Source organism: Mytilus californianus, unplaced genomic scaffold, assembly GCF_021869535.1.
Source record: "Mytilus californianus isolate M0D057914Y unplaced genomic scaffold, xbMytCali1.0.p SCAF_2, whole genome shotgun sequence".
In the NCBI taxonomy this organism is placed as follows: domain Eukaryota; kingdom Metazoa; phylum Mollusca; class Bivalvia; order Mytilida; family Mytilidae; genus Mytilus; species Mytilus californianus.
The window spans coordinates 120663413-120690679 of NW_026262668.1; the positions used below are offsets into that span (position 1 = coordinate 120663413).

The 27267-nt window shown below is 33.3% G+C and overlaps 2 protein-coding genes and 1 long non-coding RNA gene across 6 annotated transcripts in view; 2 read left to right on the forward strand and 1 right to left on the reverse strand.

The window, feature by feature from the left end:
* Positions 1 to 27267, reverse strand: part of LOC127728681 (serine/threonine-protein kinase 11-interacting protein-like) — a 480863-nt gene that overhangs the window by 191633 nt on the left and 261963 nt on the right. The gene's annotated exons all lie outside the window — the stretch shown is intronic.
* LOC127728689 (ATP-dependent zinc metalloprotease YME1L1-like) overlaps positions 1 to 27267 on the forward strand; it is a 41113-nt gene that overhangs the window by 9650 nt on the left and 4196 nt on the right. Inside the window, exons 6-18 of the mRNA XM_052236302.1 lie at positions 1173 to 1440; positions 2051 to 2142; positions 3216 to 3306; positions 4344 to 4403; positions 5212 to 5304; positions 7631 to 7763; positions 10029 to 10091; positions 10360 to 10472; positions 12715 to 12759; positions 13125 to 13235; positions 14672 to 14823; positions 16782 to 16908; positions 25630 to 25703. Coding sequence (XP_052092262.1) covers positions 1173 to 1440; positions 2051 to 2142; positions 3216 to 3306; positions 4344 to 4403; positions 5212 to 5304; positions 7631 to 7763; positions 10029 to 10091; positions 10360 to 10472; positions 12715 to 12759; positions 13125 to 13235; positions 14672 to 14823; positions 16782 to 16908; positions 25630 to 25703 — 1422 coding nt within the window. The remainder of the gene's footprint in view (positions 1 to 1172; positions 1441 to 2050; positions 2143 to 3215; positions 3307 to 4343; positions 4404 to 5211; positions 5305 to 7630; positions 7764 to 10028; positions 10092 to 10359; positions 10473 to 12714; positions 12760 to 13124; positions 13236 to 14671; positions 14824 to 16781; positions 16909 to 25629; positions 25704 to 27267) is intronic.
* LOC127728730 (uncharacterized) lies at positions 18164 to 20696 on the forward strand. The gene is made up of 2 exons (XR_007994331.1): positions 18164 to 18955; positions 19524 to 20696. It is a non-coding gene; the product is annotated as an uncharacterized LOC127728730 (long non-coding RNA).

Here is a 27267-nt window from a genome sequence, read left to right on the forward strand (position 1 = left end):
CCCGAATTGATGATTACTAGACCTGAAAAATTTATGTCAATTTTGGAAAATTAGACGTAAAATCCTGCATTCTGAGGTTACATTTCTGTATCTGGAAGTGAACATAACTTCAGGTAAATTGAAAAATTCTCACTTTCTCCAATAAAAAATTGATATAGTTCTTTTGCCAAAAAAAAAAAAAATCATTTTTCTATAAAGTTGTACCATTTCAAGTAAAAAGACTCGGCGAAAAAAATCCACATTTTTAGCACTAGAAAATAATATTCTCTGACACTTCTTTGGGATCAGGAGGCTATTGGGCGGGTGTCGTCATTTCTGTATTCTTTAATTTCTAATGCCATTTTTCTCCATTCTTTATATTTTAATACCTCATTTTTCTCTATTCTTTTATTTTTTGGTCCATTTTTCTCTAAAAAAAATATTTTTTTATGTTTATGCCCATTATTCTCTATTCTGTTAACCACCATCACCACCCTCCTTCATTGTCACTCTCTTTAATTTTGTTAAAAATGCCTAGATCGTTTTTCTGCATACTATGTTTTTTTTAACTCGAAACTTCTACAGTTATTCGTGTAGGCATTTTCAACTTCTGAATGTTTTACCTGGGATAGCCCCCTGTTTCCATTTCATCATCGAATGAGATCGAATCCTTGATTGTTTGTTTACATTGAGTAGTATTTATAGATTGTGTTTATTGCAAGCACATGGTCGAGCCTCGTTCTCGATTTCGTTGGTAATTAGGTATATCGTGTTGTTGACTGGTTCCCTTTGATTAGAAGGGAAAAAACGTATATGATAAAATAGGGATACCAGTAAATGGATGAAAACAAGGTCGGCAACAAATTTGTAACTTGTTCTCATATATTCAATAAAATACCGGGTACAATTTCGCAAATGATTTCAGATGTTCGCACAAGTCTGGTGAGATTTTTACTTGACAGGGGCTTCAGGCTACTGCTTAACGTCGCAGACTGGGTGGATATATTTTGTCAGATTTGAGTAAATTTTCAATGAAGGTTTCTTATGTAATGTTTTGTTCTCTTACTTCTTGTTCATTCTTCCTTAAACAACATTACCACACACATTGTTTTTATCAAATTACATGAGCATTCATCAGTCTGATAATCTTTATTAAAAAAATTTATTTATAGTTTGTTTTAATTTCTTTGTAGTTTGTAAATATATTGTTTCAAGATAAAACTAGTGGACAAAAACCTGTTGAAGGGGAAAAATTTAAAGCAATGTTACAAAAACATGCAGGGGACCATGCAACACAACAAGAATTAAAAATATCTTTTGCTGATGGCTATCTTGCAAGGGATCCTTCACACAAGAAGCATTATTTTGATAATGTAATACAAGGACTATTGAAGTCAGCTGTCTATCTGTTCTGTTTGTATGTCATACTCAAACTGGTTGCCAGCAATTTAATGGGTAGAGGTAGGTGAAGACAAATTATTGATATATATATTCATTCACATTGATTGCAAAAAATCCTTGTGAGACTTACATTCACAAATTGTGATTAAACTTACAAAAAAAAACAGTTTTCTTTTAATTTTTATCTTTCTTTTCCATTTTATTATGAAATAAGATAGGTGACATGCAGCAAATTTTGAAGGGGTAAACAATTCCACTGTCAATCTATCACTTCCTTATCAGTGGTAGGTGTAAAATAGTCTCAAGTTTTCCATCCAAATTTCATTAATTTTTACTGATTAACCATTTGGAGAGCATATATAGTGTTACGTTAGTAAATCAAATGGCAAGTGATCAGATTTAAATTCATAGAAGGTTAAAGCTTGTAATGACTAAGGCTCAACTTTTATTTAAAATTTTGTAAATTGTTTTCAAAGGTATTTCATTTAAGACAACCAAATTAATGTGGTGAGTTTTTTTTTAGGTAAATTGTCCATCAATTGTGTGAAAAGGAATTGTTAGTTTATTTCATTATTTTGATCTGAGTATTGTGTCAGACCTAGTTATAAAACCCAAGCAGTCATTGAATGATTGCATGAAAGATTATAAAAACTACTTTTAACTGTTGTAGGTTCTGGAGTAGGTGGACTTAGTATTCTGAAACAGGAACCATTTGAAATAGCACCTGAAGATGTACAAGTTACCTTTGATGATGTAAAAGGGGTAGGTTTTGTAGCTCATCAACATTTTACAGCTTGTTTTGTGTTATAAATTTGAATGTAATAAAATGAATTATATCCCACTCTTAGAAGTGATGGCTATATTGCAATAACCTTGTCCATCTGTTTGCCAGTTCATTTGTTTAACCAACAAATAGTATAGTCACACTTTTCTTAGAAACTTCTTACCAGTTTGACTTCAAATTTTGTCAGCAGCTTGATAGTCACTTACTTCCTGTTTTCAGATACTTGAAATGACAAGTGGTGTTATGCTTAATAGGAAAACATGTATATTTCTTTTGATACAATACTATTAATTTAAATATTTTGGTTGTAGTCATATTTTGGTGTATTTTGCATGATGATGAAAGTAGTACTGAAAATTGAAATGCAAGTTATATAAGAATTATCAGATTGTAACAAAACAATCTTAATTTCTGTATAGTGAGGTCTGCAAAATGAAATTTTGATCCATTAGTCCATTATTGATGGAACATTGAGATATATAGTGTAAGTTATACACGTAAAAGTATTACATTTCTTTATATTTGGGCAATCCCAAACTTTCTTTATTAGTAGAAGGCATCATCATTTAATGGCTGTTCTTTAATAAGAATGGAAAAGAAAGGATATGTTTTTTTTCCTAAAGTTGGCTTAATATTCAAGCCAATCAGCTAAACTTATACGTAACAGCAAAGTGAAGGAGAGGCAGAAGATACCGAAGAGAAAGTCAAACTCTTTTAAGGAGAGGCAGAAGATACCGAAGAGAAAGTCAAACTCTTTTAAGGAGAGGCAGAAGATACCGAAGAGAAAGTCAAACTCTTTTAAGGAGAGGCAGAAGAGAAAGTCAAACTCTTTTAAGGAGAGGCAGAAGATACCGAAGAGAAAGTCAAACTCTTTTAAGGAGAGGCAGAAGATACTGAAGAGAAAGTCAAACTCTTTTAAGTCAAATACAAACTGATTATGCCATGGCAAAAAATGAACTGATTTATAGAACTAAAAAAGTAAAAATGTAGACAGCTGTTACATATGTTGAAAATTTGATCTTAATTTAAAATTACATAATGTCAATTGTAGATTGATACAGCTAAAGATGAGTTGATGGAGGTTGTTGATTTTCTTAAAGATCCGGATAAATATACAGTATTGGGAGCCAAACTCCCAAAAGGTATGTAAACACTGAACTTTACACTGCATAAGTGGTCATATTCAACAAAGGTATGTCAACCCTGAACTACACACGACATCAGTAGTCATACTCACCAAGGTAACTCTACACATCATCAGTGGTAAAAGTCATCAAAGGTATGTCAACCCTGAACTACACACATGACATCAGTAGTCATACTCACCAAGGTAACTGTACACATCATCAGTGGTAAAAGTCATCAAAGGTATGTCAACCCTGAACTACACACATGACATCAGTAGTCATACTCACCAAGGTAACTGTACACATCATCAGTGGTAAAAGTCATCAAAGGTATGTCAACCCTGAACTACACACATGACATCAGTAGTCATACTCACCAAGGTAACTGTACACATCATCAGTGGTAAAAGTCATCAAAGGTATGTCAACCCTGAACTACACATGACATCAGTGGTCATACTCACCAAGGTAACTGTACACATCATCAGTGGTAAAAGTCATCAAAGGTATGTCAACCCTGAACTACACATGATATCAGTGGTCATACTCACCAAGGTAACTGTACACATCATCAGTGGTATGTCAACAAAGAAATGTACAAAGCATCAAGGGTCATACTCTTTGAAGGTATATTAAGAAACTCCTTAAATGCATGTTTAGACGGAAATTTTCACATCAGAGGGCAAACTCAAAGATGTGTAAACATTGTAGTGCACACATCTTCTGGAGTTTAACTAACAGAATTTATTTCTTTACAGAAATGAACACAACATAAAGGGCTAAACTCCTTTTAAGGTTTTAAAACAGTGAAATATGATAACACAGCATCCAAGGTCAAATTCCAATATAAACTGAGATGAGATGTGAGAAATTATTGTTTCTCCCTATTAATACCTTACAGATTGCATGCTATTTAACTCACTTATTATAATTCAATCTGTCCCACAGAAAATTATTGCTCACGATAAAATTCAAGAAATATTTTTTTGTTTATTAAAACAATAGATTGGTTTAACTTTACCCTGAATGGTATTTTATAATTACATTTACAGGTGTATTATTGGTAGGACCACCAGGTATTGGTAAAACTTTGTTAGCCAGAGCAGTAGCAGGTTTGTAATCTGACATCTCTGTAATAGGTATATCATATACTCAGGAAAAATGACATTATACCCCACTCGAAGGGTGTGGGCTATATTGCATTCACCTTGTCTGTTTGTCCACTCATATTTATGTCGTCAAATATTTTTGTCTCACTTTTCTCTAGTACTACTGAACAGAATGACATCTTATTTGGTCAGCAGCTTGAATGGATGGATTGTAAAGTGTATGCACTTTTCCGATCTGTCAGACACCTTCATGTTTGCAGATACTTGAACCTAGAAATTTTTGTCATTTTTAATACGACCGCAAAAATTTGCAGCCATTAAATCATCATCATTGTTCGAAAGACATTTGTTTTCCAGATAATAACTTGAGTATAAGTGTATGGATCTCTATGAAATTGTACCATAAGGTTCAATACTACAAAAGGAAGGTTGGGATTGATTTTCTTCTACTTTGAAGAATGAGTAATTGTATGCTTAGTACGACAATATGTTGTATTCAATAAAAATGATACAAACACAAGAATATTTTTGGGAAAGAAATGTATCTGGCAAATAAACAACATCATCTAACTACAACAGATACTGTAATTGTTTATCATCTGATCATTTCTTTTTAAATTTCCCTCTAATTCTAAGGTGAAATCACCTGAAGCAATTTATTTCACCTTAACCATACTGATGTCATTGCCTAGTATTTTGTTAGAATAGCTATGGACTAGATGTAAGAAAATTGGTATTAAATAATATGTGAGGTGAAAAATGTATTTTGTGCTGTGAGTTACCTATGAATATTACTTTATATTTTATACAGGTGAAGCTGGAGTGCCATTCTTTCAGTGCTCTGGATCTGAATTTGATGAAATGTTTGTTGGTCTGGGTGCAAAAAGAATAAGAGATTTGTTCAGTGAGTATTGTCTTTTGTTAAAATAAAAATAAGAAGATGTGGTATGATTGCCAATGAGACAACTCTTTACCTTAGACCAAATGACGTAGAAGTTGAGAACTATAGGTCACCATACTGCCTTCAACAATGAGCAAAATACATACCTCATATTAAGCTATAAATGGCCTTGAAGCATTGTGGTTTTTATGCCCATACCGTAGCGAGGGGGCATTAAGTTTTACCCTTGTCAGTCTGTCTGTACGTACGTACCTCCCAAAATTGGTTTCTGTTCTCTCAACTTTAGTTTGCCTCAACCAAATGTTATGAAACTTATACACAATGCTTATTGACACATAACACAGATCAAGTTTGAATTTGGTGAAAGACACTTTTACCATTCTACAGTTATGCCACTTTACAAATGGAAGAATTGCTGAATTTTTCGTTTCCGTTTTCTAACCAAAAAATATGAAAATTATACACAATGCTTGTTACCACATAACATAGATCAAGTTTGAATGTTGGTGGCGACGCTTTTACTGTTCTAAAGTTATGCCCCTTTACAAATGGAAAAATTGCTGAATTTTTTGTTTCCGTTTTCAAACTTTAGTTTGCCTCAACCAAATGTTATGAAACTTATGCACAATGCTTATAACAACAAAACACAGATCGGAGTTATGCCCCTTTACAAATGGAAAAATTGCTGAATTTTTGGTTTTTGCCTCCAAATTAAGTTTGCCTCAAGCAAATGTTATAAAAAAACTCATACTTAATGCTTATTACCACAAAACTCTGATCAAGTACAAATTTGGGTAGCGTCACTTTTACAGTTCTTGAGTTATGTCCCTTTATAACATTATATGCAAGAGGGTGCATCATCTGTGTCCCATGGACACATTCCCCATTTATTTTTCCTTTTTTTTTTTTAATATTTACTTCATCTCAGCTTTATTCATATTGTATAAATTTATTATGTATGATGTTTGAAAACATGCATATTTGATCTCTTACTGCCTTTTAAATCAGTCCATTTTCATTCAAAGTGGTATACTATTTGATTACTACAGCATAATGCGTTGTCCGTAGAGTTATAAAGCTACTATGGTACAAGTGAGCGCTATTTTTTTTTATGCATTTTAAAGGGACTTTAATCACAATAGATGTAAGACAAGTGCCAATTTAAAATTGTGAAGATAAAGGTAAACTTATAAATGAAGCTCCTGATGAAGCATTATAGGTTTGGATGTTATTGACATATACAAACTACTTAAAATCCTTGTTAGTTACTATTTGAAATAATATCAATGCAAACAAACTTTACTCATAAAATGTTCATTTATATAGTGAGAATAAGATAGACAATAACCAGTTTTCTTTAAAAATATGTAAAAAGGGTGTCCTTGCATTGAACCTATGTAACGTTCAAAGCTTCAATATACCTTTTTGTCTCGCCTTGACGGAGTAAAAAATCGAGACTTGGGTAAGCTGTTTCCGTCGGTATTGGTGGCCACGTCAACAATGTATTGTTTGTGATTAGGTCAGTTTATGGGGAAGTAGTAGTGGTAGGTCAATGGTATTTTGTATGCAGTTGTATTAGAATTGCCACATCTCATTTCCATGCAGTTTATTTGGCTCTGCCCCCTCAGTCATGGTCAACTGGCTTTGAAACTTTTGCTACGTTTACATGTATTAGTTTGTGATTAGGTCTGTTTAAGTGGGACCACTAGTAGAAGTTCAAGGGTATTAGATATGTAGATGCATTAGCATTGGCACATCTCAGTTCCGTGGAAATTATTTGGCTCTGCATCCTCATTCATGGTCTATTGAGTTTGAATGTTTTGCATAGTTTACATGTGAAAGTTTGTGATAAGTTCAGTTTAAGAGGAACCACTAATGTTAATTCAATGATATTCGGTATGCAGTTGAATTAACATTTGCTAGTCTCTTGTCCATGGAGATTATATGCCCCATCTCCTCATCATAGTTCATTGACTTTGAAACTTTTACATTTTACCACTTAGGATAAGTCAATGGTATTTGGTATGCAGTTTTATAAGCATTGGCATTTCTCAAATCCATAAAGGTTATTTGTTCCTGCACATTAAGCCTTGGTTCATTGACTTTGAATGTTTTGCATAGTTTACATGTTAAGATGTTGACATTTGGATTCAATATTTGCATTTTACTACCAAAATTACAAAAAGGCGAGACACATATCTCTGTGTCAACAGTTCATTACAAAATAATGATTGAAATGTATCAGGCTGATCTTTATTTCTACAGAGTCAGTGTAAACTGCAATATATTATAAACACTACAATATTTTTGAACTTAATACTATTTGTAGGACAAGCCAAGGAAAAGGGAACCTGTGTGATATTTATTGATGAAATAGATAGTGTAGGTGCTAAAAGAACAAGTTCAGAGTTACATCCATATGCTAATCAAACTATTAACCAGCTCCTGGCTGAGATGGATGGGTAAGTATTAAAAGAACAAGTTCAGAGTTACATCCATATGCTAATCAGACTATTAACCAGCTAATGGCTGAAATAGATGGGTAAGTATTAAAAGAACAAGTTCTGAGTTACATCCATATGCTAATCAGACTATTAACCAGCTCCTGGCTGAGATGGATGGGTAAATATTAAAAGAACAAGTTCAGAGTTACATCCATATGCTAATCAGACTATTAACCAGCTAATGGCTGAAATAGATGGGTAAAGTACATCCATATGCTAATCAGACTATTAACCAGCTCCTGGCTGAGATGGATGGGTAAGTATTAAAAGAACAAGTTCAGAGTTACATCCATTTGCTAATCAGACAATTAACCAGCTCCTGGCTGAGATGAATGGGTAAGTACTGAAAAAAAGATGCAGTAGATATCAAAACAACAAAAAGACAAGTTTATAAAACACCAAGAGACTGACAAAATCATGGGGAAAAACAACAAAAACACAAGTCTACAAAACACCAAGAGACTGACAAAATCATGGGGAAAAACAACAAAAACACAAGTCTACAAAACACCAAGAGACTGACAAAATCATGGGGAAAAACAACAAAAAGTCAAGTTTACAAAACACCAAGAGACTGACAAAATCATGGGGAAAACAACAAAAACACAAGCCTACCAAACACCAAGAGACTGACGAAATCATGGGGAAAAACAACAAAAACACAAGTCTACAAAACACCAAGTGACTGACAAAATCATGGGGAAAAACAACAAAAACACAAGTTTACAAAACACCAAGAGACTGACAAAATCATGGGGAAAACAACAAAAACACAAGCCTACCAAACACCAAGAGACTGACGAAATCATGGGGAAAAACAACAAAAACACAAGTCTACAAAACACCAAGTGACTGACAAAATCATGGGGAAAAACAACAAAAACACAAGTTTACAAAACACCAAGAGACTGACAAAATCATGGGGAAAACAACAAAAACACAAGCCTACCAAACACCAAGAGACTGACGAAATCATGGGGAAAAACAACAAAAACACAAGTCTACAAAACACCAAGAAACTGACAAAATCATGGGGAAAAACAACAAAAACACAAGTCTACAAAACACCAAGAGACTGACAAAATCATGGGGAAAAACAACAAAAAGACAAGTTTACAAAACACCAAGAGACTGACAAAATCATGGGAAAAACAACAAAAACACAAGCCTACCAAACACCAAGAGACTGATGAAATCATGGGGAAAAACAACAAAAAAACAAGTCTACAAAACACCAAGAGACTGACAAAATCATGGGGAAAAACAACAAAAACACAAGTTTACAAAACACCAAGAGACTGACAAAATCATGGAGAAAACAACAAAAACACAAGCCTACCAAACACCAAGAGACTGATGAAATCATGGGGAAAACAACAAAAACACAAGCCTACCAAACACCAAGAGACTGACGAAATCATGGGGAATCACAACAAAAACACAAGCCTACCAAACACCAAGAGACTGACAAAATCATGGGGAAAAACAACAAAAACACAAGCCTACCAAAGACCAAGAGACTGACGAAATCATGGGGAAAACAACAAAAACACAAGCCTACCAAACACCAAGAGACTGACGAAATCATGGGGAAAAACAAAAACACAAGCCTACCAAACACCAAGAGACTGATGAAATCATGGGGAAAACAACAAAAACACAAGCCTACCAAACACCAAGAGACTGACGAAATCATGGGGAAAAACAAAAACACAAGCCTACCAAACACCAAGAGACTGATGAAATCATGGGGAAAACAACAAAAACACAAGCCTACCAAACACCAAGAGACTGACAAAATCATGGGGAAAAACAACAAAAGACAACAGTCTACAAAACATCACATAAATACAAACGACTGAGCAGCACAAACACCACCAACAACTAAGGATGATCTCAGTAGTCCCAGAAGGCTTAGCTGATCCTTTTCTAAATGTTGCACCCATCAGGTTACTCCTATAAAATATGTTTAAAAGTATTATCAAATGATTAGGCATCACTCAATAGCAGGTTGGTGATTAACTCTAACTATAAGACATCACCATATTTGTAAACACTCAGTCATGTAAATATTCTAACCCTAAAACTTGACTGAATGAGAAATTTTGAAATTAAAACACATTTTTAAAGTATTGGAAATTAAACTATAGGAGGATGTTGGATAAATATGAAAATATTGTGTGTTGTTTTCTTAATTGTTTAATAATTATTCTTTTTATCCAGGTTTTCCCAGAATGAAAATATCATAGTATTGGGAGCAACAAATAGAATTGATCATCTTGACAAGTAAGGATTTATTGTGTAATGAAAGATATGAATTATTTAGAGCCTTTAAACCTGTGTTTTTTTAATTCAGTTTTGAAATTTTAATATCCAAATATACCAATATTAACTAGGAACCAAAATGGCTATCCAGTTTTAATTTTGTGTTATTTTCAAGTTGCTGTAATTCAAGTTATCTGTTAAAATATATAGTTTATAAAAAAAAAGTTCCCAAAGTATTATGGAGAACAATGGTGTACATGGGATCATGGATTTTACAATTTGTTTACAGGGCATTACGGAGAAAGGGCAGATTTGATGTTGAAGTAAGAGTTTTTCCTCCAGATTTGAAAGGAAGAAAAGATATCTTAAATCTGTACCTTGGCAAAGTTAAAGCTGACAAAAGTAAGAACAAATTACTCAATTTGCTGTTTTTTCAATAAATGATTTTTTTTCAAATAGAATGCTATTCAAATGAGGACTTTCATCAAGAGAGCAACCACTTACCTCTTACTGGAAAGCAAACAACCTTTCTACACATTTTCATTATATTCACTCATTTTAGAATTAGTAGTAGATGTCAAAGTTCATGTGAAGATTGAAAGATAGTATCTTTAGTATAATAACCTTTTTTTTTCTCAAAAAACAAAAGCATATTAGTTATAAGAAATGTAGATCTTCAAAGGCTGTCTTTAACAGTCTAGGTAGCTTTATAATGACTATTTGATATCTTCAATTAAATCATGATTTTTATTTCAGTAATTTACATTATTTATTTATCAAGTTTCAGCATTTTATTTTGTATGCCTATCTTTCATAGAAATTCAATGTTTGGTCAACCCACCTTTTCTGCTATGAGTTTTTAAACTGAACCTTTTATAGCCTTTTTAAAGTCAGAGATATTTTATAAAATTCCACGAAGTATCTCAGTCTTACAGTTAAAGTTAGCTCTTACACTGAATTGCCCAATTCTAGCACCCTCCACTTTCATTTTCAAGCTGGAGCACTGCAACAGTATACAGGATATTATTAAACTTGAACATACAATGTCTATCTCTTTTGTTAAACACATAGAAACCAGCCGTATGGAATGGGAAGTGGCTCTTTGTTTTAGGTTGTACAATTTTAATTAACCTAATCTTCTTGCTCAACAATCTTTGGTGGTAACGTAATCTTCTTGCTTAACTACTGTAAATTCAGAAATTATTGCGAGGTTTTTATTAATGCGAATAATGCGACTGGGTGACTATCGCAATAATAAGAACTCGCATTTTGATATCTGTTATATATATCTGTATGCAGATTTTCATGATATCGCAATAATTAATCTCGCATTTTTGTCCATTTTTGAAAAATCGCAATAATAAATGCACGCAATAATTTCTGAATTTACAGTATCTTTGATGGTTAGTTGTCTTATTGACCATTGATTCACATCTTCGGACTATTATACAGTTCATTCTTGCTACCAAGAATATGAAATTTTTACAGTGATTTTTATATGGTATCGCAATATGCCTTAAAAATTACATTTATAATCGTCAAATTTTCCACAGCCTTTTTACAGATTTTAAATAAAACTTGCTTGTAAGAACCATGTATATACATGTGTAAGCAGCATTTTTTTTTTAGAAAAGTGACTATTTTTATACGCCCGTTTACGGGACGTATTATGGTATACCGTTGTCCGTCCGTCCGTCTGTCCGTCGTCAACATGTCGGACATTAACTCAAAAATGCTTTAACCAATTTGCATAAAACTTTGATGAATTGTTTATATCTATTGACGTGAGCTCCCTTTCATTTTTTATAAAATTTAGATTTTACGTTTCCGAGTTATGGGGTTTTATTCATTAAAAAAAGGGGGATTTTCCAGTTTTTGGACAATAATTCAAGAATGCTTTCACCAACTTGCAAGAAATTGTGGTGAATTGTTTATATCTATTGACATGAGCTCCCTTTCAATTTTTATAAATTTTAGATTTTATGTTTTCGAGTTACAGGGTTTTATTCATGAAAAAAGGGGGGATTTTCCAGTTTTCGGACAAAAACTCAAAATGCTTTCAGCAATTCTTATGAAACTTTGGTGAATTGTTTGTATGTATTGATGTAAGCTCCCTTTAGAATTTTATAAATTTTACATTTTACATTTCTGAGTTATGGGGTTTTATTCATTAAAAAAGGGGTGATTTTCCAGTTATGGGGTTTTATTCATTAAAAAAGGGGTGATTTTCCAGTTTCGGACAATAACTCAAAAATGCTGTCACCAATTCTCATGAAACTTTGGTGAATTGTTTATATCTATTGATGTAAGCTCCCTTTTTATTTTCATAAATTTCTAATATGACATTGAGAATTAATTGAACTTTATTTGTTTATAGTCTGACAACAGATTTACTAAGTATTGCACAACAGCAAGAAATCTTTAATTGAATATAAATTCAATTCATATAACCAATTTCAAGATCTTTGACTACATTTATTCAGAAACCTATAATATGTCAAATATTTAATTACAATCCAAATTCGGACCTGAATCAAGCTTGAATATTGTACGTGTCCATTTTTGCCCCAACTGTTCAGGGTTGGACCTCTGCGGGCGTATCTAGCTGCGCTCAGCGAAGCAGTTTATTTTAATATTTTTTCAGATATTAAAGTTGAAGATATAGCCAAGGGAACAACAGGTTTTAATGGTAAGGAATATATAGTTAGATAGGAATGCTAATAAAGATTGTTATGTTATTTAGATTTATTTTCATACTATACAGTATTACAGTTATGCTGTATAGCTTTGGTTAAATGTATGTTGTAAAAGTGTTCCATTAAAGGAAATTTATATATAATCATTCAGAAAATCAACATCAGGTTGAATTATTGACCTCTTTTATATATGTGATTTTAAGCCTCTCTGGGATATATTTTTTTAACTCTTAAATGTTTTATAGATGGAAACAGTATATTTATGATTTATGAGATGGAAACAGTATATTTATGTTTTATAAGATGGAGATAGTATATTATAATTTATGAAATGGAGATATTTATGAATATTCTTCAGGTGCTGACATACAAGATTTGGTAAACCAAGCTGCTTTAAAAGCAGCCATGGAGGGAGAAGACTTAGTTAGAGAAAAACACTTATACTGGGCCAGGGATAAAGTTTTAATGGGTAGGTTTATTATCTGCATCTTTTCAGGTATAAAGTTAGATAAAAGAAGATAATGCTAAGGGAATAGCAGGTATGGTAATTTTATTTTTTACTGTGACAAAGTAGAAAAAGCAACCTTGGGCATGCTGTTTCCTGTGTCGGCTACATCATGTATGAGTTTGTGATTAGGTCCAGTTTATGGCAAACCACTTGTATTAGGTGAATGATATTTGGTATACAGTTGTATGAGCATTGGCACATCTTATTTCCATGGAGATTACTCGGCTTCTCCCCATTCATCATGGTATTTTGACCCTGTAACTTTTGCTTAGTTTACATGTATGACTAGGTCAGTTTATGGGGAACAACTAGTGGTATGCAGTTAGCATTGGCACATCTCATTTCCATTGTGATTATTTGACCCCATCCTCTCAGTCATGGTTTATTGACTTTGAAACTTTTGATTATTTGATTAATCTAAAACATGATTTGTTTTTGATTAGGTCAGTTTATGGTGAACCACTACTGATATGTCACTGATATTTGGTAAGCAGTTGTATGAGCATTGGCACATTTCATATCCATTGAGAGATTTTTTGGCCCAGGCCCCTTCATCATGGTTCATTAACTTTGAAACTTTTTTATAGTTTACATGTTAAAGTTTGTGATCAGATCAGTTTTAGATAAGTCAATGATATATGGTATGCTGTTGTATAAGCATTTGCAAGTCTCATTTCCATGGAGATGATATTAGCCTGCCAAATCATCATGGTTCATTGACTTTGAAAACTTTTGTATAGTTTACATGTTAAAGTTTGTGTTTAGCTTAGTTTTGCCCTGCCCCTTTCAATCATGGTTAATTGACTTTGAATGTTTTACATAGTTTACATGTTTAAATATTGCCATTTTAATTTCAACGTTTGCATAAATCTATAAAAATTTCAAATAGCGAGGCATATCTCTGCATCAACAGTTTATGTATAGATATTTTTGTAGGGATCTACAGATAACCTGTATGAAGTGTATATGAATTAATTGCTCTACAAGATACTGTGTTCCTAAATGAAAGAAAATGCATACAAAATAAGTAAAAAAAAGTAAGAACTGTTCCATTAAAACATACATGGTACATAGAGAAAGCACTTTGAAAATGGTTTATTTACCTATAGAGGACATTTTAGAATTTCACTTACTTTTTCACTGTACAAAATAAATTATGATACCCAGCCCTAGATGAGAATTAAAAGTGTCTTCTCTTGGTCCAACATATGTTTTAAAGAACATCCCTTATTTATTCTAGAAGTAATTGCTTACACAAAAAAAAAAACTACTCATGGCTTTTAAAATAACCTTGTATGCTCAAAAGAAAATGAAAAAATCAGACCCCAAAATACCCTCCCTTCAAAATTTGTAAAACCCCAAATTAGAAAAATCATTTCTTTTGTTGAATGTTTCAGGTCCTGAAAACAAAAATAAGATACCAGATGAAAATACAAACTGGAACACAGCTTACCATGAGGCAGGGCATACCATAGTGGCATATTTTACTAAAGAAGCCACAGCCCTTCACCAAGTAACAATCAGAGCCAGAGGTGTTTCTCTTGGTCATGTAAGTACACACTTCTACACCAAAAAACTCAGGGCCAGAGGTGTTGCTCTATGTCATTTAAGACCCATTTTAAGAGTTTAAAAAGAAATAAGATGATTCTTCCGCCAAAATATTGTGCATAACTTTCTTATCAGAATATATATTTAATTCACACAGGCTTTAACTTGTAAAAAATATTTTGATAATTTAACATGAACAAAATATCTCTTTTTAGCTCACCTGGCCCTTTAAGTGAGCTGTTCTCATCACTTGTGTCCGTTGTCTATAATCTGTTGTCGTCGTTACTTTTACAAAAATCTTCTCTGAAACTACTAGGCCAAATGTAACCAAACTTGGCTACAATCATCATTTGGGTATTTAGTTTTAAAAATGTGTCTGATGACTCCAACTGCCAACCAACATGGCCGTCATGGCTAAAAATAGGGGGGTGAAATGCAAATTTTGTTTATTATCTTATAAAACGCTATAGAAAGAGAAAATCTGTTGGAAACTAAAATGGCAGAGGACAACAAACGTCACTTGATGGTAGACCATGTGATGCTCAACGCTAAAGCATACATGTGAGACAGTGGTCAAGTCACAACTGGAGATTTGAAAATTTTCAGCTGGATTTTGGGCCTCGTAACTGGAGATTTTTTTCGACATATTTATTGCCGTTTCCAGTGTTCATTTTGATGATAAAGCTACATATTTCCCCTTTTTTTATACGACCACAAATAATTTTGCGGTTATATATTGGTATCACGTCGTTGTCGTCGTCAGCGTCGTCCGAAGACATTTGTTTCTGGACAATAACTTTAGTAAATATAAATAGAAATCTATGAAATTTAAACACAAGGTTTATAACCACAAAAGGAAGGTTGGGATTGATTTTGGAGGTTATGGTCCCAACAGTTAAGCCATTAGGGGCCAAAAAGGGGCCAAAATAAGCATTTTTCTGGTTTCCAGACAATAACTTGTGGAACGGTGTATGGATCTCTCTTAAATTATACCACAAGTTTCCATACCACAAAGGGATGGTTAGGATTGGCTTTGGGGTGTTATGGCTCAAACCGTTTAGGAATTTGTGGCAAAAAAGTGAGAGAAAAACAAGGGTGTCCTGGTTAATGGACAATTACTTAAGTACAATGTTGTGTTTGAATTACCTCCCTTACACTGCTTTTGAATTATGTATAAAGAAATGTTGTATTGTCTTGAGGTGATTAGCTTTCAATTTATTTTTAGAAGTTACTTATTTAATGATTTTAAAAATGCTGATTAAGGTATATTAATTTTAGCCATGATTATGTATGTCATTTTCTATTTTAAGACTATTATGATGTATTTAAATGGGTTTTTATGGTTGCAAACTACATTGGAAATTTGAATTGAGATTATGACCATATCTTGAGGGAAAGAATTTTTTTTGGAAAAAAGGGGGGGAGGTGAAAAAAATTGGGGGGGGGGGGGGGGGGGGGGAGTAATTGTGAGGGGGGGGACAATTTTTTCAGGGGGGTGCGGTAAATTTTTTTTTTAGGGGGGGGGTCAATTCGCAACAGCATAGTGTATTACACAAAAGCAAAAAATTGAATATAAATTCAAATCATATAACCAATTCTAAGTTCTTTGACTACAGTTATTCTGTGTCAGAAACCTATTATGTGTCAAATATTGAATTACAATCCAAATTCAGACCTGTATCAAGCGCAAATATTGTGTCCATTTTTGCCCCAACTGTTCAGGGTTGGACCTCTGCGGTCGTATCCAGCTGTGCTTGGCAAAGCAATTTATTAAATTTTTACATGTTTTTACTGATGAAAAAAATAGAGATCATATGGCCCAAAATTGTTGTTACATTGCCACTAATAGATGTAATAAAATCCTGGTTTGACAGCCTCTTGTACTAGTTTAATAAGCAGTGTGAAAACATTGTGACTCCGAAAAGAATTAGGTAATTATTGTATTAAATATAATTACAGACCTCCTTCATCCCTGAATCTGAGGAATACAATCAGACCAAGGCAAAACTTACAGCAGAAATGGATGTAGCAATGGGAGGAAGAGTGGCTGAAGAAATCATTTTTGGAAGTGATCATGTCACAACAGGTATGTTTATATATAACTGAATGAGATCCTTTTAATTTCTCTCCTTTTGCAAATTCAAAGGATGTTTTATATCATTTAGCCATTAGAATAGATTCCATCTCCTGTATGTAGAGGAGGATTGACAGCATCTATTTCAACATTCGTCTTGTCAGTTGCATAACAAGAAACAGATATATATACAATATATGTACATTGTCGGAAAATATAAAATTTATTTGTACAAGCTTTAGCACTAGGACGAAAAGCAAGGCTCTCTTTTGTCCCCCGCGTAATGCGTTGCGGGGGAAATGAAATTATCGGCGTCCGTCCCCCTGTCTGGTCTTGTTAGCGCTCCCACAGGTACAATTCTTCCCAGAATTTTAAAAACAACACATTTTATATACTATAGGTTAATATCACAATCTCTCGGACATGTTATATAATGATGACCGATCGACTTTTTTTAAAAGAGTTATGACCCTTGGAAATATTAAATTTATGGAAAATGGCCTCATAAGCGCTCTCACAGGTACAATTTTTTATAAAACTTATATTATACTATAAGTAATGCCCTTGGAGGTCTGTTTGAAATATTTAGTATACAATAAAAAAAACTTTTGTCCTCCGCGCACGCTGTTTATTTATAAATTGTTTTAAAGAACAACAAAAAAAAGTGTTTTTTTTTTTAGTTATTGCCCCTGGATAGATAAAATATGTGCAACGCAGGGGACATTGGAACTCTGTTCTTTTATTTCTCTTGTTTCATAGCGAGTACAAATACATTTTATATTTCGGACAATGTACATATATTGTTTTTTATCCTACAAATTACACTGGCACTTGCAGCTTTAGTTGTTTTAATCCAAAACATTGTCTCTGCTTTTAAAATTGACATAGTTAAAACATGGACTGCGAAGAGGACCCGATTGTGAACTGTTATGCAAAAAGAAATATGAACATTACCACTAGCTCAACATGGAAGCGAGGTAATAGGAGATCTTTTTTGTACAGGTACAAATAAAGCAAAAAAAATTTTGTGAACCTGTTTTTTTGTACAATAGTTAGCTGATTGCAGGTTGAATTAGATTCAAATTCAGTAACCGATATATCAGATTAACATTCATTACAGAAGTTTTCATATAGTCTTTTTAGGTGAAAATAGAGTATGTTTATAAATTTTAAGAAGTATTTTAGTTCAGATTAGAACTGAGGAAAAAAATTCTTTCCAGTGAAAATGTTAATAATTTTACTTGAATAATATAAAAATATACAATTTCTGGTTTTTAAAGGCAGTGCTTTAATGCCTTTCTAGTTGCCGGGTTAATCCTTCCTTCCGCGATATCCAACTTATCTACGTGGGGGGTCGTTAGGCTCCAAGTAGATCCGGAAATGTTGAATTCTCTCCTCTTCTTATTGTGATATAAAATGATTTTTGTTTCATTTCATTTACATTGGGAAATAGAGAAACGATCATTGTGTTTTGTTAGTTTTAAAAACTTTTGATATATTTGTATTTTGCATTATAAGCAGTCAACCGATTGACAAACTAGAATTATTTGAATTCCGTGTGGAAAGAGCTCGGGTTAATTTCGAGTGTTATCTGCAATCTATATGTTTATAAATCATTTCAGTCGTTGATATAATAATTAAAGGTCGACTGAACATGAATTATATTATACAATTTAAAGCGCATTTCTGTTTATGCACGTGAACCCGTCTAACGTTATTGTTATTTCGCAATTATATAAAGTAGCAAATTATCGTTCCTGAATAGGTGGCGCCGTGGTAGCCGATCCTGTTCCTCAACTTCCGGTTTCTGCACTGTGCAACTATTTCAGTTACATTTTTAATTAACGATGCCAAGTACTTGTTGTCGTGTACCTGGATGTCATTTAAGAGGAGGACATGCATTTCCAAATGACTTAAAAAGAAGGAAAAGTTGGATCAACGCCATGGCCCATACGCAGATTGGACGAGAACACGATGAAATCGTGGAGTCCATCTCAATCAGCTGTTGTTTGCAAGGCACATTTTACTGAAAAAGACTACGTGCAGGAAACTATTCATGGTAAAACTCTATTTTCTTTTTGAAATATATAATTATATATGTAATCGCCATGCGAATAAACCAAAGTCTGTTTACAACCGCAATTATCGTTTTAGAATAAAAGGGGGTGGTTAATTCAAGACGTCATAATTTTTTGGATTACGATTCAATGTGATCTGTTTGAGATTTTTTGGTGATTGCTACAATTATAATGATTTCTTACAAGAGGTATATCATACTGAGAATTATTTTAGCAGTAATTAGTAATGTAGTAATGACAGGAATGCATAAGCTATGCCTCATAGACTTTCTTGAAAAATATCAATGACAATGTTAACAGGAACAAAACAATGACATGCTCTCATCTATGTTATAGTTATTTAGGTACAAACAATGTACGTTTGTTGCATAAGCCTCTCATTGTTTGTCCTTTGGATTTACATAACATACATTGAATCAGGCAAACATAGTTTTATCCAGATTGTAATGAATAAATCTAGTTAATATTTCGCCAGGTAATACAAAGTATACATTGCTAATGGAAGTTCATTTAATTATCAAAAAACTAATGTTTTATAACCTTTTTCAGGGCGCAAACCCACCATTCAGAGACTTAAGTCTACTGCCATTCCCAGCCTATTTTCCTGGACCAAGCAAGAGACTGAATCGTCCGCTAAAAGAAAAATCAGGGCAGTTTCCTGTTAAATCAAAAGAACTAAACTTGATGAATATTGTAGTAGAAATCTAGAGGAAAGTTTTGATTGTAAAGTTGGTTTTCCTGAAGAAGTCATTCATACTGCAGAAAGGATTTATGACTGTCCACCACCAACTGCCGAGCTAATGTTGAGCTTCACAGATGGAATTATGCAAACACCATCAATGCCTATGTTTTCAGCAGAGAATTTTGAAATGAAGACACGTGACACAGCCATGCATTTTTATACCGGTTTAGGGTTGTATACTAAATTTTTATTTGTTTTGACCACACTTGGTCCAGCAGCACATTGTTTGAGATACATATATTTTCAAATTGATAGGGTGTCAGTTGAAAATCAGTTTTTTTATGACTTTGATGAAATTGAGGCATTATACAACCAACTTTGAACTTTCTAGATTCTAGATTGAATCTATTGTTAAGAATATTGTGTATACATGGATTGTTTTTATGTCTAAACAGTGGTGTGAGGCTAACACTTGGCCATCTAGTGGTTTAGTCAGGTATTTTTCACCATCCAACTTCAAATTAAAGTTTCCTACGACTTGGATTATTATTGACAGCACAGAATATCCCGTGATAAAACCTAAAGCTCAGGCAACCTTTTCATCATATAAAAACAGAAACACTGAAAATACTTGTATGTTCGACACCTGGTGGTTTAGTCAACTATGTCTCTAATGCATATGTTGGTTCTACGAGTGACTATGAAATAGTTGAAAGATGTAGAATAGTTCAATTATGTGATCCAGGTGACAGTGTGATGGCAGACAAAGGTTTAAATGTGCAAGATTTGTTTGCTAATTTTTTTCAAAAAAAGAAACAGAATTAGTTCCAAAACTCTTATACTGGATAGAAAAGTCTCCAATTAACATGTGCACATAGAGCGAATTATTGGACCTGGCAAAACATACAAAATTCTAATAAATCCTATGAATGGAACTGAAACAAAACTTTCATCTGAAATAACATTTAGTTGTACTATGTTGTGTAATTTTAGAACTTGTATTGTGCCAAAGGATGCATAAATAAAAGTGACGCAATGAATTTTGTTCTGATATATATATATATATTTATAATTACATGTACATGCACATGTAAATTGTAATGCATATAAAAATAAGGAGATGTGGTATGATATTCAGTGAGTTTATCGAACTAAAGTGCATAAGAAATGGGTTTAAGCAGTTACAGGTGTTACTGTCACCGTACAATCTCCAACAATGAGAAATCTTGTACCTTGTAAAACATTTCAGAGATCTTACCACTAAGTTTTGTTGTCTCACCTTGACTTTGGTGAATTGTTTATATCTGTTGATGTAAATGTAAAAAAGGAGATGTGGTATGATTGCCAATGAGACAACTCTCCACAAGAGACCAAATGACACAGAAATTAACAGCTATAGGTCACAGTACGGCCTTCAACAATGAACAAAGCCCATACCGCACAGTCAGAGCTCTATAAAAGGCCCCGAAATGACAATGTAAAACAATTTAAACAAGAAAACTAACGGCCTAATTTATGTACAAAAAATGAACGAATATAACAATTATGCAACACATAAACAAACAACAACCACTGAATTACAGGCTCCCGACTTGGGACAGGCACATACATGTACATACAGAATGTGTCGGGGTTAAACATGTTAGCGGGATCCCAACCCTCCCCCTAACCTGGGACAGTGGTGTAACAGTACAATATAAGAACGAACTATAAAAATCAGTTGAAAGAGGCTTAACTCATCAGATGGATAAATACAAATACAAGTGGACGTGGTCGGGTAGTTGTACATCCAAACAACAAAAAGACACTAAGTACAGATCTGAGAGTACTCAAAGTTACTGACAGCTACATGTAGTTCAAAGCCACTAACAACTGATAAAAAAATCTTGCATCTAAGACTAAATTATCAATCCGTAAGCTCCCTTTAGAATTTTATAAATTTTAGATTTTACATTTCTGAGTTATGGGGTTTTATTCATTAAAAAAGGGAGGATTTTCCAGTTTTTGTCGAGCCTGCGACTTTTGTCGCAGAAAGCTCGACAGAGAGATAGTGATGTGGCGGCGGCGTTAGCTAACTTCTTGAAAGCTTTATATTTTAGAAGGTGGAAGACCTGGATGCTTCATACTTTGTATATGGATGCCTCATTTTACGAAGTTTCCGTCAGCCACATGTCCAATGTCCTTGACCTCATTTTCATGATTCAGTGACTACTTGAAAAAAAAGTTAACATTTTTTGTAATGTTAAATTCTCTCTTATTATAAGTAGTAGGATAACTATATTTGGTATGTGCATACCTTGCAAGGTCCTCATGCCCGTCAGACAGTTTTCACTTGACCTCGACCTCATTTCATGGATCAGTGAACAAGGTTAAGTTTTGGTGGTCAAGTCTATATCTCAGATACTATAAGCAATAGGTCAAGTATATTCAGTGTATGGAAGGACTGTAAGGCGTACATGTCCAACTGGCAGGTGTCATCTGACCTTGACCTCATTTTCATGGTTCAGTGGTTATAGTTAAGTTTTTGTGTTTTGGTCTGTTTTTCTTATACTGTATGCAATAGATCTACTATATTTGGTGTATGGAATGATTGTAAGGTGTACATGTCTAGCTGGCAGGTCTCATTTGACCTTGACCTCATTTTCATGGTTCAGTGGTCAAAGTTAAGATTTTGAGTTTTGGTCTTTTTTTATAATACTATATGCAATAGGTCAACTATATTTGGTGTATGGAAATATTTTATGATCTATATGTCAGTCGCGCAGGTTTTATTTGACCTTGACCTCATTTTCACAGTTCATTGCTCAGTGTTAAGTTTTTGTGTTTTGGTCTGTTTTTCTTAAACTATAAGCAATAGGTCAACTATATTTGTTGTATGGAAGAATTGTTAGCTGTACATGCCTGCCTGGCATGGTTCATCTGACCTTGACCTCATTTTCATGGTTCATTGGTCAATGTTTAGTTTTCTTGGTTAATGTTAAGTTTATGTGACAGTTGTAATATAGCTTTATATTAAGGACTATCAACATAATATCAGTGATTAGTAAAGAAGGCGAGACATTTCAGCGTGTGCACTCTTGTTGGACAACAACTCAAATATGCTTTAAGCAGTTCGCATCAAACTTTGGTGAATTATTTATAGCTATTGATGTAATCTCCCTATAGATTTTCATAAATTTCAAATATGACATTGAGAAGAAATTGAACTTTATTTGTTTATAGTCTGGCAACAGATTTATTAAGTATTGCGCAACAGCACAGTGTATTGCACAACAGCAAGAAATCTTTAATTGAATATAAATTCAATTCATATAACCGATTTCAAGTTCTTTGACTACATTTATTCAGAAACTATAATATGTCAAATATTTAATTACAATCCAAATTCAGACCTGTATCAAGCTTGAATATTGTGTCCATTTTTGCCCCAACTGTTCAGGGTTGGACCTCTGCGGGTGTATCCAGCTGCGCTCAGCGAATCAGTTTATTTCTTAATTAAGAACTCCTTTTTTCATTCATAAATTACTTTAAACTTGGAAATATAATTTTGCTTGGAGTTATAGTTTCTTAAAAAAGTATTGTCATTGAAAGAGTTGACATGTTGCAATGTACATTTATTCTACATAGTTCTATGGTACCAAATCAAAAGTTTATATAAAAGAAAGAAGTCAAAGGTTTCCCATCATAGTTAAGTTACATACTTTTTTTTGTACCTGAGGTCGTTGAATATAGATCATTATATAAATAAGGAGATGTGTTATGATTGCCAATGAAACAACTATCATCCATACTTAACAGTAACAAACCACATTTGCAGAGTTGAATAAAATACAGTTGATAACATTTACTTATTACTAAAAAGAAAATGCCTAACTATTTTAAACAGTATTTGAATATCAATTATATGGTCATTTTTATAAACTTCCTGTTACAAAACTTTGAATTTTTCGAAAAACTAAGGATTTTCTTATCCAAGGAATAGATTACCTTAGCCCCATTTGGCACAACTTTTTGGAATTTTGGGTCCTCAATGCTCTTCAACTTTGTACTTGTTTGACTTTATAACTATTTTGATCTGAGCGTCACTGATCAGTCTTATGTAGACGAAACGCGCGTCTGGCGTATTAAATTATAATCCTGGTACCTTTGATAACTAATTTGACTATAAACATAGATAAAAAAGGTACAAACTGGACATAATGCACTAGTTCATAAACAAGTGAGAACAATCACCTTCATATAGTGCTCAGAATATGACATTCATATAACTTGTTCAATATCATTAGAGAACTCTAAATCTTAAATACTGAAAGCCACCTCTGATAAGTACACTGTACTATGCAAGATAATGATATAACTGGACTAAAAATACACACAACCTGTAATTAACTGCCTTTACAGCGCTTTCGCGCTTTGATTGTTTATAGGTTTTGATCTGGAACTAACAGTTGAGGTTCAAACTTAAGTAAACATATATTGCAAACAAAATCACATCAAAGGCTGTATTGTCTCCCATTGACTGGTAAATTACTTCCATATTTAAAAAAAAACGTTTCTAATATATGGATAATATAATCATACCATAGTTCATGTATGTATGGTTTGTTGCATTGGAATTTAAGCAAATATGACCTAGCTCAATATAAAATAAAGAGATGTTTAAATATTAAAAAAAAGTTTTCAATGAAGTGTTTTAACCCAAATTTACTGACTCACTTAACATGGAAATGTGATAGTGTGAGCTGGGCATTGTATCCTATGGACACATATATTTGTTATTTGTATGCCCCTGCTGCTAGGTGAAGGTGGCATTAAGGTTTTCCCTGGTCCGTCCATACATACATACTAGGTTTCCTCTCTCTTACTTTTAGTTTGCCTGAACTGAATGTTATGAAACTTATACACAATGCTTATCTCCACCAAACACAGATCAAGTTAGAATTTGGGTGATGTCACTTTCACTGTTCTAGAGTTATGTCTCTTTATTAATGAAAAAAAATGCTGAATTTGCTGTTTCTGCACTCTAACTTTACTTTGCCTCTACATCTTTATATATATCAGATATTATAACGCGAGTTCTTATTATTGCAATAATCTACCAGTTGCATTATTCCCATTTATAAAAACCTCACAATAATTGCAGAATTATATACATCACATGGATTAAGAAACGGACTTTTTTAGTCCTACATTTGAATGAATTATAGACATCAAATGGACTATGAAACATACTTTTTTAACCCTTTCACCGATAGCTGCCCTGACAGAAGCTACTCTGAGACAATGGCTTCCCTGGCTATTATGACACAAGTGGGAGATCTTCATATTAAATATCAATAAAAACTTGTCTGTAGTTATTTAGGTCTTTATATTATTCACTTACACCATGGACACAGTTTTGTTAATGTTTTGATCATTTTTTCTTTTCAAAATTATCGGCATGAGATAGATGAAATTCTCGAAATTCAATTCTTTGACCCAAAATCGTAATTTTTTAACCCAAAATGGCAAAAGTTTGAAAATTTTAACAAGGTTGTACAAATTCCTTACACTGAACCATGTCCATTCCAAGTGTTTTTGTACATAAAACAGCATTATTTGTCAAAAAAGTATACTAGTCTGGCTTCAATTCTTCCATATTCTTTCAAAAAAAATGTTCCCTTATTTCAAATTCTAGTAAAATCCGTAAATTTCATCTGATTTTGACATGGTTTTCAGCAAACGGAAGCGCCATGTTTACACTTTCATCTGGGTATTCAACAAAGAAAGATAAGTTCTGTTTGCAATGTTTTTTAGCGGGAAATGTAACAGAGGTATTCCGATCCCGGTTTACCTGGACTCATCGTCAGCTGTACAGTGAATCCCGGTAAACCGGGATTCGTTGGCGAAAGGGTTAACCTTACATTTAAATAAAATAATCAATTATCAATGTAGCAATGCAGATTGCTTTTAATTTTCATGATCACATTGTAGGTGCAAGTAGTGACTTTCAGAGTGCTTCAAGAATAGCAACAGCAATGGTGACAAAGTTGGGAATGTCAGATAAGGTAGAATTAGTTAATTGTAGTAATAAAAAAAAACTTAATTATTCTCTCCCCTAATAGGTTTATGAGAAGGAATTAAAAAATGGTAGTTGGTTATCATGTGGAGGCAATTTTTAGAAAGTCGGTGCTCAGGCTTTTAAACTTGCAAGGATTTAACATGACCAGTCAGAACAATATGCAAAACCCATACAGCTATAAAAAGCCCCGAAATGAAAATGTAAAACAATTTAAACGAGAAAACTAACAGCCTGATTTGTGTACAAAACAATAAATAAAAAACAAATATGATATACAGCAAAAAACGACAACCACTGAATTAACAGGCTCCTTACTTGAGACAGGCACATACAGAAAGTGGCAGGGTTAAACATGTTTGGTGGAGCTAAACCCTCATCTAAACCAGCACAGCGGTGGTAACAGTACAAAATAAGAAGGAAGTATAAAAATCAGTTGAAAAGGGCTCAACTAATCGGATAAATACAAAGCATACAAAAAGAATGTATTTTTATCCCCCTCTCCCCCTTTCCCCCTATGATAGTAAGAGGACATTATGTTTTCTGGTATTTGTTTTATATTCCATTCTTACATCCTGTATCAGATTAAAGATTTTTGGTAAAGGTAGTTTACCAGGATGTTGAGGTCATATGAACTTGAAACTTGGTGCACATGTACATTATGATATGAATCTTTTAGTTTATATCCCAGATTATGGTTTTGACACACATTTTCCTTTTAACTAATCATAGAAATGTGATAGTGTGAAACCAGTACATTCTCAGGTTAAAGATTTTCGTTATGGTAGTACACATGTTTATAATGATGTGATCTATTTCAATTATATGCCAAATTTCAGTTTTAATCCTGAATTATGATAGTGCAAGCGGGGCATCGTGTCCTATGGACAAATATTCTTGTTTCTGAACTATCTTCCGGTAGATTTACAGATATGATTTGTATTTACCCTCAATTGTACAGCATTATGTTTATTTATGCTTTCTAAGGACATAATGTTATTTGTCCAGTTTAAGCATGCTTCACACTAACCTTCCTGCTTGGAATGATGGTTTATAGGTTTTTGTTGTGACAGTAAAAGGACATCATTCATAAGAAAATAAACATATTTCCACATTTAGAATGGTTCATATAAAAGTCAATTTCATTGAAAAAGTGAAATATTGCACAATTGTAGGCTGGAATTAAGTAAGGTTCTTTTCATTTGTAACAAAAGATTTCCCTCATTTTATACAATAACTTGTTTCTTTAGTTAAGACATTTCATTAGAGTGTACAGTATGATAAAAATAAGTTTCATTTCCATTTTGACAATTTTCAATTTTGCTATTCTATAGAGACCAAACTTATTAGCTCACCTGGCCCAAAGGGCCAAGTGAGCTTTTCTCATCACTTGGCGTCCGGCGTCCGGCGTCGTCATTGTCGTCCGTCGTCGTTAACTTTTACAAAAATCTTCTCCTCTGAAACTACTTGGCCACAATCATCATTGGGGTATCTAGTTTAAAAAATGTGTCCGGTGACCCGGCAAACCAACCAAGATGGCCACCATGGCTAAA